Source organism: Protomyctophum bolini, assembly GCF_963924005.1.
Source record: "Protomyctophum bolini genome assembly, chromosome: 20".
NCBI lineage: Eukaryota > Metazoa > Chordata > Actinopteri > Myctophiformes > Myctophidae > Protomyctophum > Protomyctophum bolini.
Window position 1 is genome coordinate 15,494,319 of NC_137881.1, and position 19,324 is coordinate 15,513,642.

Here is a 19,324-nt window from a genome sequence, read left to right on the forward strand (position 1 = left end):
GCTGCAGCCCCCCACGGGAATTATATTTTAGTGACATTACATTTAATTTGACTCCTTTCCACAGATAAATACTCATCTTTCGAAACCATGGTCTTCTACCTCCTCTCTTCTTCTCATGAATTTATACCGCCATCTCCTGATCTCAGTCTCAGAAAATAACTCCCATAATCATCCAAGCGTCTTAACTGAAGGCTTCAAATGTCTAAAAATGTAGCCTTTTGATCCATCCATTATCCAATTTTATCCATATTATGTAACAATCCTACATTAAAACCATAAACATAAAAAATAAATAAGATAGCTACATCTGTTTGTGCTTTCTTACGTCTTCAGATGTATATAAAAAAAGAAAAGACAAAAGACAAATTATTAATTTTACGGTCTATGAATGAATGAATGACCTTTATTTATATAGCACCCTTCTCAGCACGAGTGCACAGGGTGCTTTACAATAGTACAAAAATAAAAACAACTATAACAACAGCAGGCAGCCATTATCACAGAATAAACAGTGAAAAACTAGCATCAAAAAGGACAATAAGAACACACAGATTAAAAACACAAACAGTAGAAAATCAAGTGTCTAGTCTACCACAGACTACCATTAAAACACACACACACACACACACACACACACACACACACACACACACACCGAGCCGTTGAGCGTGACGTCACACACAGCCCTCCCCGGATTCTTTTCCAACGGAACGGGAAAAGTGTTGCCATGTCCTCATATTATAAGCGACCTTGGGCTTGTTTATTTTATAAGTAAAGTTGCTTGTTCAAATATTATTTGTAGTTGCGGGTTGCGGTTTTTTGGGGCTTGTTTCCTAAATGTTGTTTAAACCAGTGATTCTCCTAACACATTTCCATGTCAAGGAAGGACCCCCAGATTCATGTTGTCCCCTTACATCATACAAGGGAACATATTTTGTGCCAGAGACCAGGGACCATGCCAGGGCCCATACCAGATTTGTGTTGTTAAAAATATTCCACATTTATAGAGATTATTTTTAAGATTATTTTATAGCAGACCTACAAACCCATAGCGCGCCACTCGGTGGCACGATATGGGTTTGTTGGGCTTGTTTTCATAGACCTGGTTGCTTATTGTTCTCAGTGCGCAATCTGGCAACACTGAACGGAAGGGCAATCCAAAAAAATAATCCAGCTACAACCGACAACGTGCTCGCTCAAACTGCTGAACACAATAATATTTTGGCTTTTCCAGTCTCTACCCCCCTCCTGCCATACCAGTGTATTAATCTCTGATTCACTGCCGTAGTCACTACGTTTACCGGGACACACACAAGGTACACTTTTCGTTTATTTAGTTCTCGTTCGATCGAACTACAATAAACCACGCAACAACACCTCGTTTCGTCCTATGAAAAAAGTTAGTTTCTTCTTCGGCCGAATTCCACAACGCAGGGCTAACGTAGCTAATTAGCTAGCACCGTCGCGCGCGAGGGTAAGATGGCTGTGATTTTAAAATGTGTCAACGCAAACGTGATTATCAGTATACCCTATACCGGTACTTGAATGGTCGTGCCGTGAATGGCGTGGACTCCTTGGAGTTGGTTGTTTCAACGTCGCATATTTTGTTCATGGAATAATTTTCATTCAATTGTTAATAACATGGCCGTGTTCAATAGAAAATGGACGGGTGTGTGCCTGGCCTGGTAATTGTTTGCAGGTTGTTTCCCTGCTGCAATAAGCAGCAACACCCCCACATATTTGTGATGTTGAATCAGGTTGATTTGTGGTTGCACCAGCACACAAGATCATTGAGGGTTTGGTTGGTGGTACATGAACTGCTGCTCAATTCCTAACTTTAATGGCTGCTTGTAAAACACTAGAATTTCGTGCGCGCTACGCGCGCACTCATCCCAGAGCGACTTTGCCACGCACTATGGGAAGAAATAAATGGCGGGAGTTGACTCCACATGTAGTAACGAATGGGTTATTGGAAATGTACCATTGTTTTGTCCTGAATATTTCCACAGCCTAAGTACTAAAGGATTGTGACTGTGGGACAGACATACAGTCTGACATACAATAGGCTACACGTGTGCACAGTGAATAAACAATGACCTATATGCCCAGAGTTCTTAAATTAACATAGTTGGATTTTAACAGAAAGACAATGCCATAAATCAGTCAAAGTAAGTGACAGACTCAACAGTAGCACACAGCATGCAAGGCAGCGATGCATGCATGCAAACATGTTTGTCCAGCTGAGATTTAGTGTCTCCATCTCTCTGTGGAAGAGGTTGCACATGACCTGTACGGCCACACTGAGGCGCTCCAACACAAACACAGACACAAAACAACACCACGCTGTTTGTCCAGTTGACCCAAATCAACACCAATACCTAGCCTGTTTGTCCAAAACACAGTATCTGCTGGCCACGTGTCTACTTCGCCACAACCTAATGTTAGTAACAAATGTAGGGGAGAGCCGCCAAGGTTGTAACGCTTCACGGTTGTAACATGGACGTTATATCTTGATTGGTCAACGCCACCATGACGCCATCGCGTCAGTATGTGTACAGCAACGTACTCTACGTGGCCAGGAGTTTGAAGTTTGAAGTGTTTACCTTCAAAATGCGTCTAATTTTACACCTGGAGTATATGTGTGGTACAATTTTTGTCTTTGGTGTTGGTGAATAAAAATCCACATGGATGTGTTCATGCTTATGTTCTTCATTAGTTTGCATCGTGTTTAGACGGAATTCACGTTCATTCTGGTCTGTAAGCAACTGCAAAGAAAACTTGCAAAAGCGGGTCATTTGTAACATGTGTTACAAATGGTCCGCTTCCATTCAATGCCATTATATGTAATATTTACATATTTGACATATTGGCCAATATTATATGTTCTGAAATGGTATTGTATCGTGTAGTGTATTCTGAAATTAGTTTAGGGTTGTATAACGTTGTACAACTCAATCAATCAAACGTTTGTTTAATCAATGTATTGCCCCATTGAAAAAAAAGAAATGGCCAAACTGGTACTGGTACACCCGATACTATTTAATATTTCCCTTATGTTTGATACATTTTCTTATCACATCCATGGTATAAAAACAATGCTAAGGAGTTGCTTCAATGAAATGTAATTGCTTTAAGCTGAGAACGATATGTTTAATGGTGTTTTTTAGCGTTGTTACATTTATCATGCATGCCGTTACAATTGATCCGATATGCGCAGCAAATGTAACACTGAAACAGCGTCCACGTTCGGTTGAATAACTCCCGACCTGTTTTATCAAAAAAATAACTTGAAGTGGTTTATGGTAGCTGACATGTGTAGGTCCGTTGCCTGAAAATATTACATGTGTAGCTAAACGGATCTCTGAGTAAAAGAATGAAACGTGCAAAATGTTACATCCTTGGCGGCTCTCCCCTATTAGTTTACTCACAGCACAGCACCGTCACTCCTGTCAGTTATTTCGTCCTAATAACTTGAAGTGGTTTATGGTAGCTGACATGTGTAGGTCCGTTGCCTGGAAATATGACATGTGTAGCTAAAGGGATCTCTGAGTAAAAAAATGGAACGTGCAAAATATGTTCTAAAATAGTATTGTATTGTGTAGTGTATTCTAAAATTAGTTTAGGGTTGTATAACGTTGTACAACTCAATCAATCAAACGTTTGTTTAATCAATGTATTGCCCCATTGAAAAAAAAGAAATGGCCAAACTGGTACACCCGATGCTATTTAATATTTCCCTTATGTTTGATACATTATCTTATCACATCCATGGTATGAAAACAATGCTAAGGAGTTGCTTCAATGAAATGTAATAGCTTTAAGCTGAAAACGATATGTTTAATGGTGTTTTTTAGCGTTGTTACATTTATCATGCATGCCGTTACAATTATTCCGATATGCGCAGCAAATGTAACACTGAAACAGCGTCCACGTTCGGTTTAATAACTCCCGGGCTGTTGTGTGTATTGCGTGGTTAAAAGGCCGTGTGTTTGTGTTGTAAACAACTCATGTTATGTCTGCGCACACTGTATGTTGCTATGGCTGCTGACGTTAGCATGTGTGCTATCAGGCAAAAGCTGAGATAGATATGCAACTACTACTGGGGAAAATGCCATACAAAACACAACACCTAATTTCGGAATGTTATTGTGACCTATTGAGCACAATCAGACCATCATGATTTGCTTGCTGGACCTATAATTAATTTATTAGCATTAAATGTCCACTCGCCCATCCAAAAGAAAAGCAAGATGGCTGCGACAGATTGTGAGCGCGACGGACTACGGAGGCCAGGAGGAACAGAGCTGGTGACGTAAGAGGCAGGCAGTGTTGCCAGGTTTGCGAATTGTAAGCGAGTTGCAGTGTATGCAAGTAGCGTGGTTAAATTCCTTGTTTCTCGGCGTGTTGTGGCACCCGTTTATCTGCTGGCTCGATCGTGATTTTCATAAAAGTAATATTTGCAGAGTAACTAAGAAACTTGAACGGCTAAAAAATAGGCTATGTCAGTTGGGGGAGGGTGGCGAATTTATTTTGCATATAGAGATGTGTGGTGAAAGTGTGGTTCGGTCGGAGATAGAGCATGAAGAATGAGTATGGGTACACCTTTTCACTTGTATATATGATAATAGCCATTAAACAAGACTTTAATTGGGCTCTGATGATTTGACAATAGGTTACTTCTGATCTGATTATGTGCTAATTCGAAACCGGTGGTACGCCGGACCTTTCAGTGACTTCGACGAGTCCAAAGAATCACCTGCACAGAATTTCTTACAGAAAGTAGCTCATAACATGTCTACGGTGGATTTTTATGAAACAAAAGCTTGAAAGAGGATAATTCAAGCTTGGCCTAGAGCTGCAATGTGAGTTTAACGTCGTTTAATACAAGCAGATCGCAAAAGCAAATTGGATGAATTTGCCACTCAAAAAAATATTTTAGGCCTTTAGGGTGTGCATGCACTCCTGTAGGCAGTAGATCTGTGTTGTAACACAGCCATGTATGATTGTCTGTGTCACACTGTTACATCATGTCAGTCAGCGTAACGCACAATAACCAGTGGTTCTAACTGTTGTTTTTTTCCCCCAATAGAAACTACTACAACCCTGCATCTCACTGGGCTGCTCTTCACCCAGTGAGCGATGGCGAGAATGGAAGAAACTCCATTTGAAGGTTTTTCTTTTAGTCAAGAGTTCAACATGAGCCAGGACACCTTTAAGGCCATGTGGGATTCTTAGTAAGTTATTTCTAAAGTACTTATATCTGAAAAAGTGATTCAGGGATTGCTGTAGTAGAGTTGTGCCTAAGAACATTTCAACATGTTTTCCATTATAAAATAATACTAATTATAAGAAATGTTGTATGTAATAATAACACTTTTTCCAATTTTTATTGGATAGCACCTTTCATACAATTTCATACATTCATGATTACGATAATGAATAATGGCTAGAGATCTAAGATTGGGCATGATAAGGATCGAAATGAACAATTCTTGCACTCAGTTTGATGATGATGCTATAATATTAAATTAATAAATTATACATTTATGTTTTTCCTTTAGTGCTTTGCCTTTACCTCTAGAGCAGCTGCTTCCTAATCCTAGTGAGGAACAAATTCCTAACATGGGGCAAGAGTCTGTCATCGATGTACAGGTAAATTATAACTTGTGTTAAATACCATCATATCATAATTAATTGTGGAGTATGTTTGTGGATAAAACTGCCAGAAAAACAACTTAGATTGTAGCTCTATTAGTACTGTTTAAATGTAATGTATACTTTTAACAAAAAGTTATGTTATTTTCAACTGAAAGCGTTTTTGTGCTGGTTTCTATTTATCCATTCAAGCTGTTGTTTGACTGAACATGAATTTATCAGATGTGCCTCTTCCTCCGGGAACTGCCCATAGATCCGAAGTCCCGTTAGTCCGAACATGCATTAAGGTTGGCAAACATGCACTGCTCCTGTGCTTGCGGTTATATTTAGGTTAGAGATAGGGATAGTAATTTCGGAACAATGAACCTTCTGACTAATGACACGGCACCCTTCCTCCTCAGTCTCTCTGCCTTCCTGCTCAGTCTCTCTGCCTTCCTGCTCAGCCTTCCCTGACAGTCCCCAGTCTCAGTGATGCTTTTGACGAAAACTTGTTTGACGAAATACCCCCTCAAGAGGTGGCCCCGATGGACAATCTGCCCCCTCCAGCCTCCACCGTCCCGACGACAACCGACCACCCAGGGGAATACGGATTCCAGCTCCGTTTCCAGAAGTCGGGCACTGCCAAGTCTGTCACCTCCACTGTGAGTCACGTCAGCCACATAGGATCTTTGTTGAACACAAACTACCTCTCAATATTCTCCCTCCTGTCTCTCTCCACTATCAAATGAAACAGAAGTTTCCTGCAAATTATCTTAAAGGAGCACCATTTTCAACCTTATCGTCACATAATTGGTCCTTACTATTGCTCAATATAAGATTGCACAAATCTGTACTCCGTATTGACTCATTTCATTACATCATTGGAAACAAAACCCTTTCTCTTCCTGGAACGTGCTGAAATGGAAGCCATTGTTCTTGCATTAAAAAATAAATTTAAATTCCTACCGATTATGTCACTGGTAGGCAGGTTTCTGTTTCTGAACTGTCCACAGCCCTCCTCTGAGACACATACCGAATTGATAGAAATCATGGTACCATCTTATAATGAGCATTAGTGAGAACCAATTGCGAGTCTATATATATGAAGATAAATGGTTAAAGTGGTGAAGAATTATTTCCCCCTCACAAATATTTCTACCGTTAATTCTTTAAGTTTATTGGGACCTAAAAATACATTTTAAAAAGTCCATTCTAAAACAGAGCAGTTTTGAACAAACTGCTGGCAAATCCTTTAGGGAGACAAAGGTTCGCTCACTCACACGCCATTCAGTGGCCGCCATACTGTAAATCTCATACTCTGCTTTTTGTACGAGATCCTTTAGTTTATCCATCAATCAGTTTAAAACAAATGTTAACAACCTTTCAGTAAGAATTTTGGATGTAAGATATTTATTTGATAAAACGTAAAATCACCTTACCTTGCCGACGCATAAAAAAAAGTTTTTTCGTGCCTGTCGTGGCATTCAAGTGGAATCGTATTCATTGTGACGATTCGCTAAGGTCCAGATGTCCCACTTTGTTTGAACACCCAATAGCATGGGGATGTCCATGGTGACTCAACGATGAGTGTGCCGCAATTGGTCAGATAAGTTTAAAGTTAGAGTGCTGTGCTGTGGGTCCCCACCCCCCCTGCCCCTCGTTTCACTGCTGTGGCTTTGCTGCCTGCTTGCATCGCCCTGCTCTGACATGACGGGACATGTTCCTTTGCCTTCTTCCTCCAGCACAGAAAGGGTTAAAAAGGTATGGATCGATGTTTTCACTTTGATATGATTTGATTCATTTCTCCCATTCTCTGCATATTTAGAACTTAAAATTGATGACAAATTTAAAATTTGTACAAAAATCGTGAACTTATTTCCATTTTTGCCCTTTAAATGCAAATGTGTATGTGTGTAAACTGAGTGTCATGTGTTTGTGGGGGAGCATAGACATACAAGAAAATATATTCTATACTAAATTAAATGAATACATTTTCAACATGCTAGACAAGTAAAATAGCAAAGAAAAACATCGGCACTGTAAAAGTTACGCTGTTCAGCCAGCTCTTGATGGAGATATTGAAGCTCACAATGGAGCTAATCTGTTTAAGTTGGATATCTTGAAATTTAACTGATTTGATTCAGTGACGGATCAATCAAGCTTGTGCACATTAGATCTTAGAAAATAGTTAACAAAGATGAGCAGATTAAAATTCTTCCGTTTTGTTGCTTTCTGTTTTGTGTTTTAGTACTCTGCCCAGCTGAATAAGCTGTACTGCCAGCTGGCTAAGACGTGCCCAATAGAGGTGCTGGTGACACAGGAACCACCCCAAGGTGCCATTCTCAGGGCCACTGCTGTCTATAAGAAGACTGAGCATGTTGCAGATGTCGTCCGCCGCTGTCCACACCACCAGAGCGCTGACGGTGAGAATATAAACTGTGGGAGTGACCGTGAAATAACAAAGAAACACGGGCTGTTTGCATTCTCAGGGCACAAAATGTCCCCATAAAATATGAAATAACTGAAGGCCATTAGCCTTGCCATGGAAACAGAAACAGTCCCCCCAAAATAAATCAAAGCCTATAGTGTTGCACACACTTCAGTGCCCAACATCTTGAGTTTCAAAAGAAGATGGCATTGTGGGAATGTTCTGGTGATTGCAGATAGCATGGAAATTAGACTTGAACTAACAGTGTATGTACTAGTGGTGTATTATCGCTTGGTCTGTTTGTCAAACAAAACCAACTTGACAGGGGTTTGGTTGGCAACCAAAACCCTGTTAAACGCTTGAGTTTTCAGTGTGTCAACAGCACTGCAGAGTATGGCATGTTGGTAACAATCATTTCTTCCCCGTCGTGTTTTGGACTATAACTTCCAGTGTCTGCCTCCCTCCATTTCTTTGCCTAGATGTAGAGTACCGCAGCCACTTGGTCCGGGTGGAGGGGAGTCAGAGGGCCAGCTACTTGGAGGACCAGCATACCAAGAGACACAGTGTGATCATCCCATACGAGCCCCCACAGGTACGATCTCCTTACTCAAAACGGATATAAAGTATTTATTTAGTGATCTGCAGTTGCTGCTGTTGCATCCTCTCATGATTTTACAGGGTTGGTTTATGCAGGCTCAGATTTAGCTGCAGACTTTACTTTAAAAAAATAATCTTTGTGGTCATGGTTTTCCAGCTGGGCTCCGAGATCACCACTGTCCTGTTAAACTTCATGTGCAACAGTTCCTGCATGGGGGGGATGAACCGCCGGCCCATCCTGACCATCCTCACCCTTGAGACACCCGAGTAAGCCTTTTGTTCTTCCGTTTGCCGGCGACCATTTTGCTCTTTGTTTTTTCCATTTAAAACATGAAATATTGATGGCCAGTGTGGTCACTCATAGGCTTTATCTGTATTCCATCCTTTAGGTTTCAGGTTTTGGGGCGCAGGTGTTTTGAGGTGCGTGTTTGTGCCTGTCCAGGCAGAGACCGCAAGACCGAGGAGGAAAATGCCAGCAAGGCAGAGAATGGCACTAAGCAGACCAAAAAAAGAAGTAAGTCTGAAGTCATTGCAATACTTCTACTCCCTATGTCCTCGACTCCTCCCTAACCTAATTCTTTCTCTCAGAGAGCGTGCCTGCACCCCAACCAGCACCAAAGATGATGAAACTTGTCTCCAGTGCTGACGAAGACGATGAGATATTTCCTTTATATGTGAGTAATGTATACATAAGTGGGCTGGTCATTGTGTCAAACATAATTGCCATGAGGAGTTTTACCATGCCATCATTTTCAGCCGTCGCACTCAGAAAATTGTGCACTCCGAATTTCCAAACTGGAACGTTCTAAATTTGATCTCGCCCTGTGATCTCTCCCTCAGGTGCGTGGACGCAAGCGTTACGAAAAGTTGAAAGAAATCAACGATGCATATGAAGCATTAGCCAGAGAGAAAGGGTAAGTTGGCACAAACACTACCACTTAACCCATTAACACCAGGATCACCATCTGTGCCATTTTAGTTTTGCAGAAAACTCTTAAGATTTTGATCAATGTTTAGAACGGTGGTTCTCGAAATTAGCCGATATACAAGCCACAGCGTGTCACTTCGTGCCATGCTGCAAGCTTGTACATCTGCTATTTTTAAAGTGTTTGAAAAAATGATATATTGATATATAATTCTTTTTAAATAGATAGATTTTCGGAGTCCTTGGCAGGAACACGTTTGAGAACTGATTTAGAAGGCATTTGTAGATTTGGCCTCAGGTCTTAATGGATTAGTAGTGGTAGCAGCACTATGTTCATTCCTTGTAAAACATACTTTCATTTCATTTCTTTCTTCAGTAAATCAAAGAAAGTGAAACAAGAAGCACCGATGCCGGCCAGTGGAAAGCGCCTTCTGGTCAGAAGTGATAGAAGTGACACCGACTGAATTTGCTCTTAAAGGTCCTTTCAAACAGGCAGTGATTTAACACACCCATAGGAAAGGACCGTAACCATTTTTTACCCCTTCATTTTTTGAGAAAAAACAAAGAGAAAAAAACATATTTGTCTGACTTTATGTAAGTAGAAGAGAAACAATGGAACTATCCCTTTCAACTTGGGTCTTTGATTACTGCCAGCTTTGTATTCTACATTGCATTCACCCTTTTGGACCCAGTTCTCAGTCATGCTGAGATAGTTCAGATGGGATGCGGGGGAATGCCAGTAGTTGACCAGATACAGTTTGCCTATGCCCAAGCTTAAAATCTGTCTAATTACTGTGTCTTCCCCCCCCCCCTCCCTGTTTCCTATCTCTTTAGTGTGCTGTCCAGACTTGACTATTTTTTTCTCTGTTCAGCAGCAGTACTTGAAGTATAGGACCAAATACTGTAGGAAGACCACTTTTTTATACTGCATTCTGTTAAGGGCATTTAAGCATACGGTTTCTCTATAGTTATGTTTTGTGCATATATTGTTTTGTATAAGAAGTTTATATTTTATTTTTTCGCGTTTTCGCGTTTCTTTGTATTTTGTATTTTTTACTTGTGAAAGGAGGTGCTACTTGGGTTTGTTAAATGTCTTCCAAGCCAAAATAAATGTATCAGATCCAACTTGTTAACTTGATTAATTGGCTGTTTTTATTGGCTTTTTGGATCTACAGTAGATCACCTGTTTGCGGAAAATGTTCGCCTATTTTCGCTCAATGTTTGCCTATTATTAAATGACTAGAATATGGATGCTAGGGTTCAAGTGGTCAAGTGTTTCTAATGCCCAAGACTTGCATACATTCATACCAATAATTTGCCTGCGGGGGGAGCAGTTGCACAATGGTGTACATGTATGCCAGTCCCTATAATGGCCTATTCGCTGCAGTGCATAGTGGTCTGTATATTAATTGTAGACATACAGAGATCATATGCAAAGGCCATGCAAATAAGAAAAAGGGTTCCTCATCTACCCATATCTTGTTTTGCAAGTCAAATGTAATTTACATGACCAAGTCTAAAACAAGTTTTTTGTTCTCAGGGCTTTAAGTTCTCAGTCCTGGGGACGGATTTCAGTCCTGAGGATTTCATAGGGGTCATTTAATGAGATCAGCAGATTTGCAAAAAATCTTTTTCAGATTTTTTTTGGCTTTAAGCCCTGTGTTCTGTAAACACCTTACATTAAGATTTACACCTTTTTCTGTGGATGTTAATTGGGTGTCCATAGCACAGTTGACACATTTATATTTTTACTAGAGGTACTGCATGCCTAGTACTGACATTTTGGCAGGAGTCTTCAGTGTGACCATTATGGATACAATCTCTTTATTGATATTTTGCGGTAAGTATTTTTTCTTTTTAAGGTAAACTGTTAGGGGCTCTTTATTATCACTTTAAATAAGTGTCTCACAATTTAATTGAATTTTATCCGACACAATTTGCCTTTAAAATGATTAGTTAAAACTTCCCCTGACCTCCCAGCCCTTGTAGTGTTTTCAGTGTTTTGAGACTACATTTAAAATGATTACACCTTAGTTTTTACTAAATACTAATATGATTTATGAACTGGTGAAGAGCAGTCATTACATACATAGACTGTCTGTTACCGTCATGGTATTTTGTTTATGGCCAAAATACGCTACATTGTCAGTACCATGGATCCGTACCATATTTTGTACCATGGCCACCTTGGCCAGTGGTACAATGGCGCAGCTGAAAATACCCTCCACATCAAGTACCATGAAACTACTAATACCTTTATTTTTTAAGAATACCTAAGACCGTTTGGTCTGAAGCAAAACACAAGTATCTGTATAACCTTTGATAAAGCATTGGTTCTCAATGTGGGGTAACCTATTTTAAACATTGGATATTCAAAAATGGAAGAAAATCAAGCTCACAGCACGCCAGTTCGTGCCATGCTGCGAGATTGTACATCTTAAATATCTTTACAGTGGGAGTCCCTGGCATCTTTTCAGATAGGTGGTGGGGGTCCATGGCACAAATGCATTTGAGAACCACTGTGATAAAGAGCATGTCTGTACGGATTTAATCCCTTTCATCTCTGTTCCTATTGTAGCTCCACTGCTGATGTGTGTTGCGGAACAACAGAAATACTTCTTACACCACAATGTGTCCACTTGGGATCGCGCCAGGATCCATTGTCAGGTAGAAAGTTGGAGCTTAATTTTACTGAAAAACAAATTGTAAAAAAACAAAAGTGCTTACTTCTATGTGGGTATTTATACTGTCTTTCTTGACCACTTTCATTCTGGTGTCCCTTTTTTGTCCTTGTAGGCAAAAACTGTCAGCTATTTTTGACAAAATGTACAGGGCTTAAGTTGTTAAGAAGTCATAAAATATGAAGTAGCGGTTCTAAGCCTGTAAAATAGTTTATTTTTGTGACATTAAGGTCTGTATATACAAATACATCACATTCTGTTTATGAGCCCATACAAAAAAAGGTGTCAGTCACAGTTTCATAAAAGCAGAGCATGACACACTGTATGCTCAGTCAACAAGGTTCTTTATTTCTCATATTGTTGACTCGTACTTCACTGTGCTGTGTTCAAATGCTCAAGTAACTATCCAATGCCATTATAAGGTCTGTTACAAGGAGCTGGTCACCCTGACTCCAAATAATATCCAGAGCATCGTCCAGAACCTCACCTCTGACTACTGGATCGGACTCCGCAAGAACCCCAACATCACTGCCTTCAACTCCACCATGCCCTGGTCCCACTGGTCCAACAAAGCCCCTCTCACCTTTCAGAACTGGTACCCCGGTTGGCCCAGAGCCAAACCCAAGAAACCGCCCCTGGCACCTGTCTTGAACATGTCGGGCGTCTGCCCCGTGTGTGAGTGCTGCTGCTACAGTGGCTGCTTAGACGTATCAACAACAACTGTAACAGTAACAACGAGCAATATAACAATCACATATGAGAGTAACGAGACCGTAACAGACATGCCCACAATGACAACAGCAATGGGAACCACCATCACATATGAGAGTAACGAGACCGTAACAGACATGCCCACAATGACAACAATGACAACAGCAATGGGAACCACCTGGCTGCTAACTGGTGTCACTGACGGCTCCACCGCCAACGTCACAGATGATGATGATGATGATGATGATGATGATGGTGATGATGATGATGGTGACGGGTACATTGAAGATTCTTGCGTTGCTATGCTTAGCTTTGGTGCTTGGATTGAGAAGCACTGCTGGGAAGACCTCCCCTACATTTGCTATGAAGGTAGGGCATATTTGAAATGGGCTGTGTCTAAAATGTGTACGTTTTAATTTGTCAATAAAATACAGTAAATGGATGACATATACTGCTGTGCAAGATAGGACATCAATAGAAATGAGTTCAGTCAGGAAACTCAGTGCAGTTGCTGCCGGCCATTCATTGGGCCGCCTCAGCATCACGTTCTCGTCATTCACATGATTCACTTCATCCAATCACACACTCATTCCATCTTCATACCAGCTATTTAAACTGAAAGTTTGCACTGCTCAATCTGCTTGCTTGTTTGCTGCTGCACACACTGATACTGCTGCGCTGCTGTCTGCTTTAACTTTTGCTGCTCACCCTCCTCCACCCCAGCTACCACCATAATAAATATATTGCTCATTTTATATTCAATACATTTATATTCCATCCATTCATGAGTTGTCCTATAAACTGAAATGTTTTGACATGCATACACAAAATATTAATACAAGACGGATGCATATTGTTGAGATTGATGGGAAAGGCTACCCTGAAGAGCTTGATAGTGCAATGCAATCCTAGGTTTTCTGTGTTTTTGTCAGTTTTGTTTCTAATGGTTAATTTCCATCTAACGTTTTTCACCTGTCTCCTATTAACATCCTCAATCTTCACCTGAGCACAATTGTCATCCTCTTTGTTCCTCTTGCAGAGGGCTTCACCAGCATTGCCACACTGACCAACTTGAATTCCATGAACGCCACTGTGAGCTGGCAGGCTGGGCCTGGAGACATCAGCCATTACCGGTTAGAGGTCAGATCGCTCAGAGGTGACTGGACGTCTCTGACAAGGAATCTGACTAATTTGACCTATGACCTTGACGAACTGATAGAGGGCTCTGGTTACTCGGTACAGGTGTTCCCTGTGAAGTGTGACAGAGACCTCCCGTCTAAGAAAGTCATATTTTATACCAGTGAGTCTATTGTTATTTAAACTTATTTGATCCTGGCTTGTAGTGTAGGCTACAGTAGTACTGTGTAGCCTACACATGCACAATCAGACGCTTTTCAAACAGGAATTAATGATGTCAAGAAATTCAATAACCTATGAATAAAAGCTAACCACTTAAGCCCGATATAGGCTACTCGTTTGAAAGTAAAGCAAAGGCAAAGAAAAACATGTAACCCAATCACCTTACTAATTGTCTTAGAGCCGGGGGCTGCGGAAAACCTCACTGTCACCAAAGAGGCGGAGAAGTCCATCTTCCTGTCCTGGGATCCTCCTGTTGGAAACTCTGATCACTATTTCATAGAGGTGAGGGATCACCCTGGCCACCGGTGGAAGACCAACGCAACGAATCAGGAAGTCAACAATCTGCTACCAGGAGGCTTTTACACTATCGATGTCATCACTGGAGCTGGCGACTTCACACATGGAGATTCAGTCAGCATTCCAGCATACACCAGTGAGTTTGAATGATAGTCTTGCAATATAAGCTTTATCTATACTATACTTATTCATATGAAGAAGTATAATTTAGAGAGAATAGCAGATCTACAAGCTCACATAGCTATATTTTCTATTTATCTTTGAACCGTTTCAAAATGTTTTGACAATCTTTCAAACATTTTTGCCAATAATGACATGCCCAAAATGGAGATGACAAGTTGCTCAAACAACACTGAAAAGGGTTAGAGAGCCCAACAAGCAGGATTCACATTTAATAACTCAAATACTTGAAACTGAAACACTTTTCCACATTTTCCTTGCATCTGGCTACCATGCCAAAGCTGTTTATTCCTCGGTTACTCTAATATTGTTCTGAATCTCATATAGTCTTTGATAAAAAGCCAGTGAAGGATGCGATATGTACGTACAATAATGTGTATATGTTTTGTACACTGTGAATAAAGTATTGTCATGAGATGGCATGTATAGAATTTAAGGTCAGTTGGTTGTGCTGACTACTTCCGCCTAACTGTGGCATTTGTGTGAAGAAATAGTCTGGCTTCTCACAGGGATGAGGAATTAATATTCCAATAAGCAAATCTGAATTGATGAATGCCACTGACTGACTGGTGAATAAGGTGATGCTTGACGTTTGTTTCATTTCCATTTATTCGTATTATATTTGATACATTTTATTTTTCTCCAGAACCTGGTAAAGTATCTGGACTGATAGTGACAGACAATAAGAAACGCTCCCTCTTGCTTCACTGGAAACCTCCAGAGGGAAACACCACAGGCTACCGTGTGGAGGCATGGAGAAATGAGTAGGTTCATTCTGTTTCTACTTCTAGGGTCTAGTGGACTAAGGCTCCCTGCCTCAGGCATGGTGAGATAGAAAGCTGGTTTAAAGGATGAATTGATTTGATACTTTTCAAGCCTTTTCATATCAAGGTCCATTCAGCATTGGATCCATGCTGAGATCCATGCTGAGATGCAGCATCTCGGATCCAAACTATAAAGAATATGTCCTCATTTCCATGCTGTATTGATGTTGGTACCATAGGAGAGATAAAGACAAATCTACATTCTACATTCTCTAATTGTGTAGACATCTTGTAAATTAACTTAAGTAATGCAGATTTTAACAATAATTTAACTCTTGAGTGTAAAATGATACCAAATGGACCCATAAGGGTCCCATATGTCCATTTGGTTTCATTTTACACTCTCAAGAGTCAAAGATCTATAGGGGTCCATTTGGTTACCATCATTTAGCTGGGGACCTGCAACCCCCTCAAGGACCACTGTTTCTCAACGTCTGGTCTGGGGCCCACCAGGCTCACTATAAAATATCTTTCTTAAATTCTCAGTGTTCATTTATCTCTCAGTGTTAAATCATTGTTCTCAAAGTCCATTTGAACCCCCTGGTAGTCCTCCCTGGACCCAACATTTAGAACAAATGCTTTACAATGTTTTCTACAGTATTCAAGCATACAAAAAAAAATCATATTGCATGGTAAGTATAATGTTTATTTTTAATTTGTCGGTCCATAATTTAGTTGGAATATTATTGCATGGCATAATCGCATTATTATTATTTTTTATTTTGTGTGTGTGTTTTTTTGTTTTCCCAGAACAATGTATTTCAATGAGACACTTGATAAAAATGTCCGGAGCGTGACTGTGTGTAATCTGCCCATGGGCACCAAGGTTCTGCTCAGTGTGGTAGCACTGGGCAATGGGACTCGGGAAGGGGAGAGTGTCTACCTTGAGGAACTCACCAGTAAGTAGAGTTTAGGGCTGCAACTATAAATTATTTTCTTAGCAATTGTGCTATAGATTACCCTTTCAATTAATCGAATAATATTTATTTTATCGATTATTATTTGCCGGCATAGTAGTTCCGGAGTGGTTCCAACGGATTGTGTGGCCCTGGTCTTTCCCTAGTGGGTCTGATCGAGGGTAGCTACTGGGACGTAAGTCAGGACTTGATCACCCCAGCTGGGTCACCCGAGTGAGGGGTATGATGTTCGTGAGACCAAAAACCCGATGACCTGGGGATACATCACTGAGGATACGTCCCAGTTGCATCCATGTATTTCCGTTCTGTGCAATTATCAATTATTTTATATTTTTAATTATATATTATACATATTGCATTTTATATACAGTATTAACAAATCAATTAAGCACTTATATGCTTGTGGCGTAATGCATGTTGAACAGGGGGTCCTCGAAATGACAAAGGTAGAGAATCACTTTCTAAAAGATATCCCTGTCTCTTTCTCTCCACCCGTCCTCCCACAGCTCCTGGACCAATAAAGAACTTAAGCTTGTCCACAACATCCGACAGCATCAATGCCACCTGGGACGGACCTAACGGTGGCTATGAAGGCTTCACCGTTTGGCTCCAGCTGGGTGACGCCACCAGAGACCAAGAAAATACTACAAACACGTATATCACCTTTCAGAGGCAGAAGTCTGCAGCCAACTACACTTTGTCAGTCACCGCCTTCAATGGCCATCTCAAAAGCAACACAGTGTCTGGCTCCATGTTCACCAGTGAGCAGCATCAATATCAGTTGTGGGGAAATGAAGCATCTCTTGGATGCAAATGTTATGGTAATTTACTTCCTTGTCTCATTGTCTGCTTCTCGTCTCCATTGCACCCTTTGCCCTCTTTCTACTTTTAGAGCCAGTGAAGCCTACAGATGCCAGAGTCACACACTTTAATAAGAGCCACATCACTCTAGAGTGGACCGAACCCCAAAACACAGTGTCAGTCAAATACCAGGTCAAATACAATGCCAGTTTCTGGGATCACTCATTGATAAAAGAGTTTGACAACCAGAACAGTTATACATTTGACGGCTTGCATCCAGGGACCAAGTATAACTTTGAAGTGCGAACGATGGCGGGGGACCTGTTGAGCAATCCCACTACTGTATCACCCTACACAGGTGAGATATTCAGACCTTGTTAAATGATCTTTGCAAACAGTATTTTAGATTTTCATGCAAACTGCTTTGACTAGCAGGTGGCCGGGTGATATTTGTCTCAGTGTACAATCTAGTAAACATCAGAAAGGTTAGACAAGGAACACATTTGAAGGTTAATTGAGTTACTTTAAGATAAACAGTCCATTGAATTCTCCCCCGAGTAGACAGTATCAAGAAACCAATCCAGCCATTCGGTTGCAAAAAGAAAACCTATTTTCTTTGTTCAAATGGATCTCAAACGAATTTGTAATATAAATGGGTATACAGTATATAGCTCTAATTCTACCATTCATTGTCAATGGAAGCCAGCTACATGACGATGCAAAGACCCAATGATGCATGTAGCTGCTCCAAAATTGACAATGAATGGTAGACTGCATCTTTGCGTCTGCCCGTTTGAACACAACATATGGATGTTTTTGCACAAATTGCAACTATGAAAATGTGATAATGGGCCCATGCATCTCTGTTTCTGTGGGGTGTTTTTTTGCTATTTGAAAAGGTCTGAAAATAGCCAATCACAACATGAGTGAAGTATAAAATAGGTTTTACAGTAAGTGGTTACCGGTACTCTCTCTCTCTCTCTCTCTCTCTCTCTCTCTCTCTCTCACAGCTCCAGAGAAGAGGAAGATCACTCTGTCCATGCTGTGTTCATCCCAGACAGTGCTCTCCTGTGATAAAAGCACTACAAGAGCAGAAGTATTCAACAAGGTATGTCAGAATGGGTGTCGTTCATTATATTAGAGATAATAGAATTCTTAGAAGTTTCATATTGCTCCAAGATGAGTTGTGCAAGGTGAATACAAGACGGTTGAATATGATTGAAAGAGTCTTGCTCATTGTTTGTGCCTGTGTTTTGTTGCAGTTGGAGGAACATTTCAAGGAACTATTGAAAGATGAAGTGTTTTGGGAGCTCAAGTGGAAGCAGAATGCAAACGAGCACTAAACATTAAAACACATTTCTTGGGTTTCAACTATTGATCAAATGCTTTTTAGATAAAAAAAAAAAATCTAATAATTCGATTAGCATCCTACTGATCACTTCTCAGAAGGGCTTGGTTCCCAGTTCCTTTTAAGTTCCTGTAAACTGCTTCACTTCCTGATTCTCAAATGCTGCCTTTCTGGCTGTTCCTAAATCAACCAAGGTGAGTCTTTGGGCGCGTTCGGAAATAGCGCACTGAGCGCACTGTGCAATGCAAACTAATAGGCGAGTGTGCTCCGGTGCGGTATTTCCGAACGCGCCCTTTGTCATCCGGGCAACTACTCTTGGGAATGGCTTGACCTACTGTCAGATTGGCAAAGTCAATTTATTTTTTAAAGTCTCCCAGTTTGATCCCAGTCTCCCCCAGAGTACGGTACGTGTCAATGTGTTATTGAGCATGACTCTGAACCCCTAATTGCTTGCGCTGTGCAGGTTTGTGCCATGCATGGTTTCCTCCGGCATCGGTGTGTGAATGGGCGAATGTAATGCACAAACTATGTAAAGCGCCTTGGATGTGTTAAGTGTTGTTGCTGTTGTTGTAACCGTTTGTTTTTTACTGTTTGAGACCGAAGACGAATTTCCACACGTGGA

General features: G+C 40.7%; 2 protein-coding genes across 3 annotated transcripts; both read left to right on the plus strand.

The window, feature by feature from the left end:
- The first annotated feature begins 1,165 nt into the window (after positions 1-1,165).
- On the plus strand, positions 1,166-10,713 carry LOC308334879 (cellular tumor antigen p53-like). 2 transcript variants are annotated; one of them, XM_080791762.1, is made up of 11 exons: positions 1,166-1,316; positions 5,090-5,234; positions 5,562-5,652; positions 6,057-6,296; positions 7,883-8,057; positions 8,542-8,654; positions 8,817-8,926; positions 9,049-9,173; positions 9,248-9,333; positions 9,500-9,573; positions 9,961-10,713. In XM_080791762.1, exons 2-11 carry the CDS (start codon positions 5,140-5,142, stop codon positions 10,046-10,048), a joined length of 1,197 nt encoding a protein of 398 aa, XP_080647888.1. In that variant the 5' UTR covers positions 1,166-1,316; positions 5,090-5,139; the 3' UTR covers positions 10,049-10,713. The 2 variants fall into 2 exon arrangements, with proteins under 2 accessions (XP_080647888.1, XP_080647889.1); XM_080791763.1 differs by lacking the exons at positions 1,166-1,316; positions 5,090-5,234; positions 5,562-5,652 and adding an exon at positions 5,828-5,942.
- A 1,049-nt stretch (positions 10,714-11,762) lies between these two features.
- Positions 11,763-18,969, plus strand: LOC308335220 (tenascin-X; the record flags this gene model as incomplete). The annotated part of the gene is made up of 11 exons (XM_080792231.1): positions 11,763-11,781; positions 12,163-12,251; positions 12,688-13,345; positions 14,016-14,132; positions 14,514-14,768; positions 15,459-15,576; positions 16,387-16,535; positions 17,060-17,314; positions 17,446-17,712; positions 18,365-18,462; positions 18,617-18,969. The coding sequence occupies 11 exons, from the start codon at positions 11,763-11,765 to the stop codon at positions 18,695-18,697; spliced, it is 2,106 nt and encodes a 701-aa protein (XP_080648357.1). The 3' UTR covers positions 18,698-18,969.
- Between the last annotated feature and the right edge of the window lie 355 nt (positions 18,970-19,324).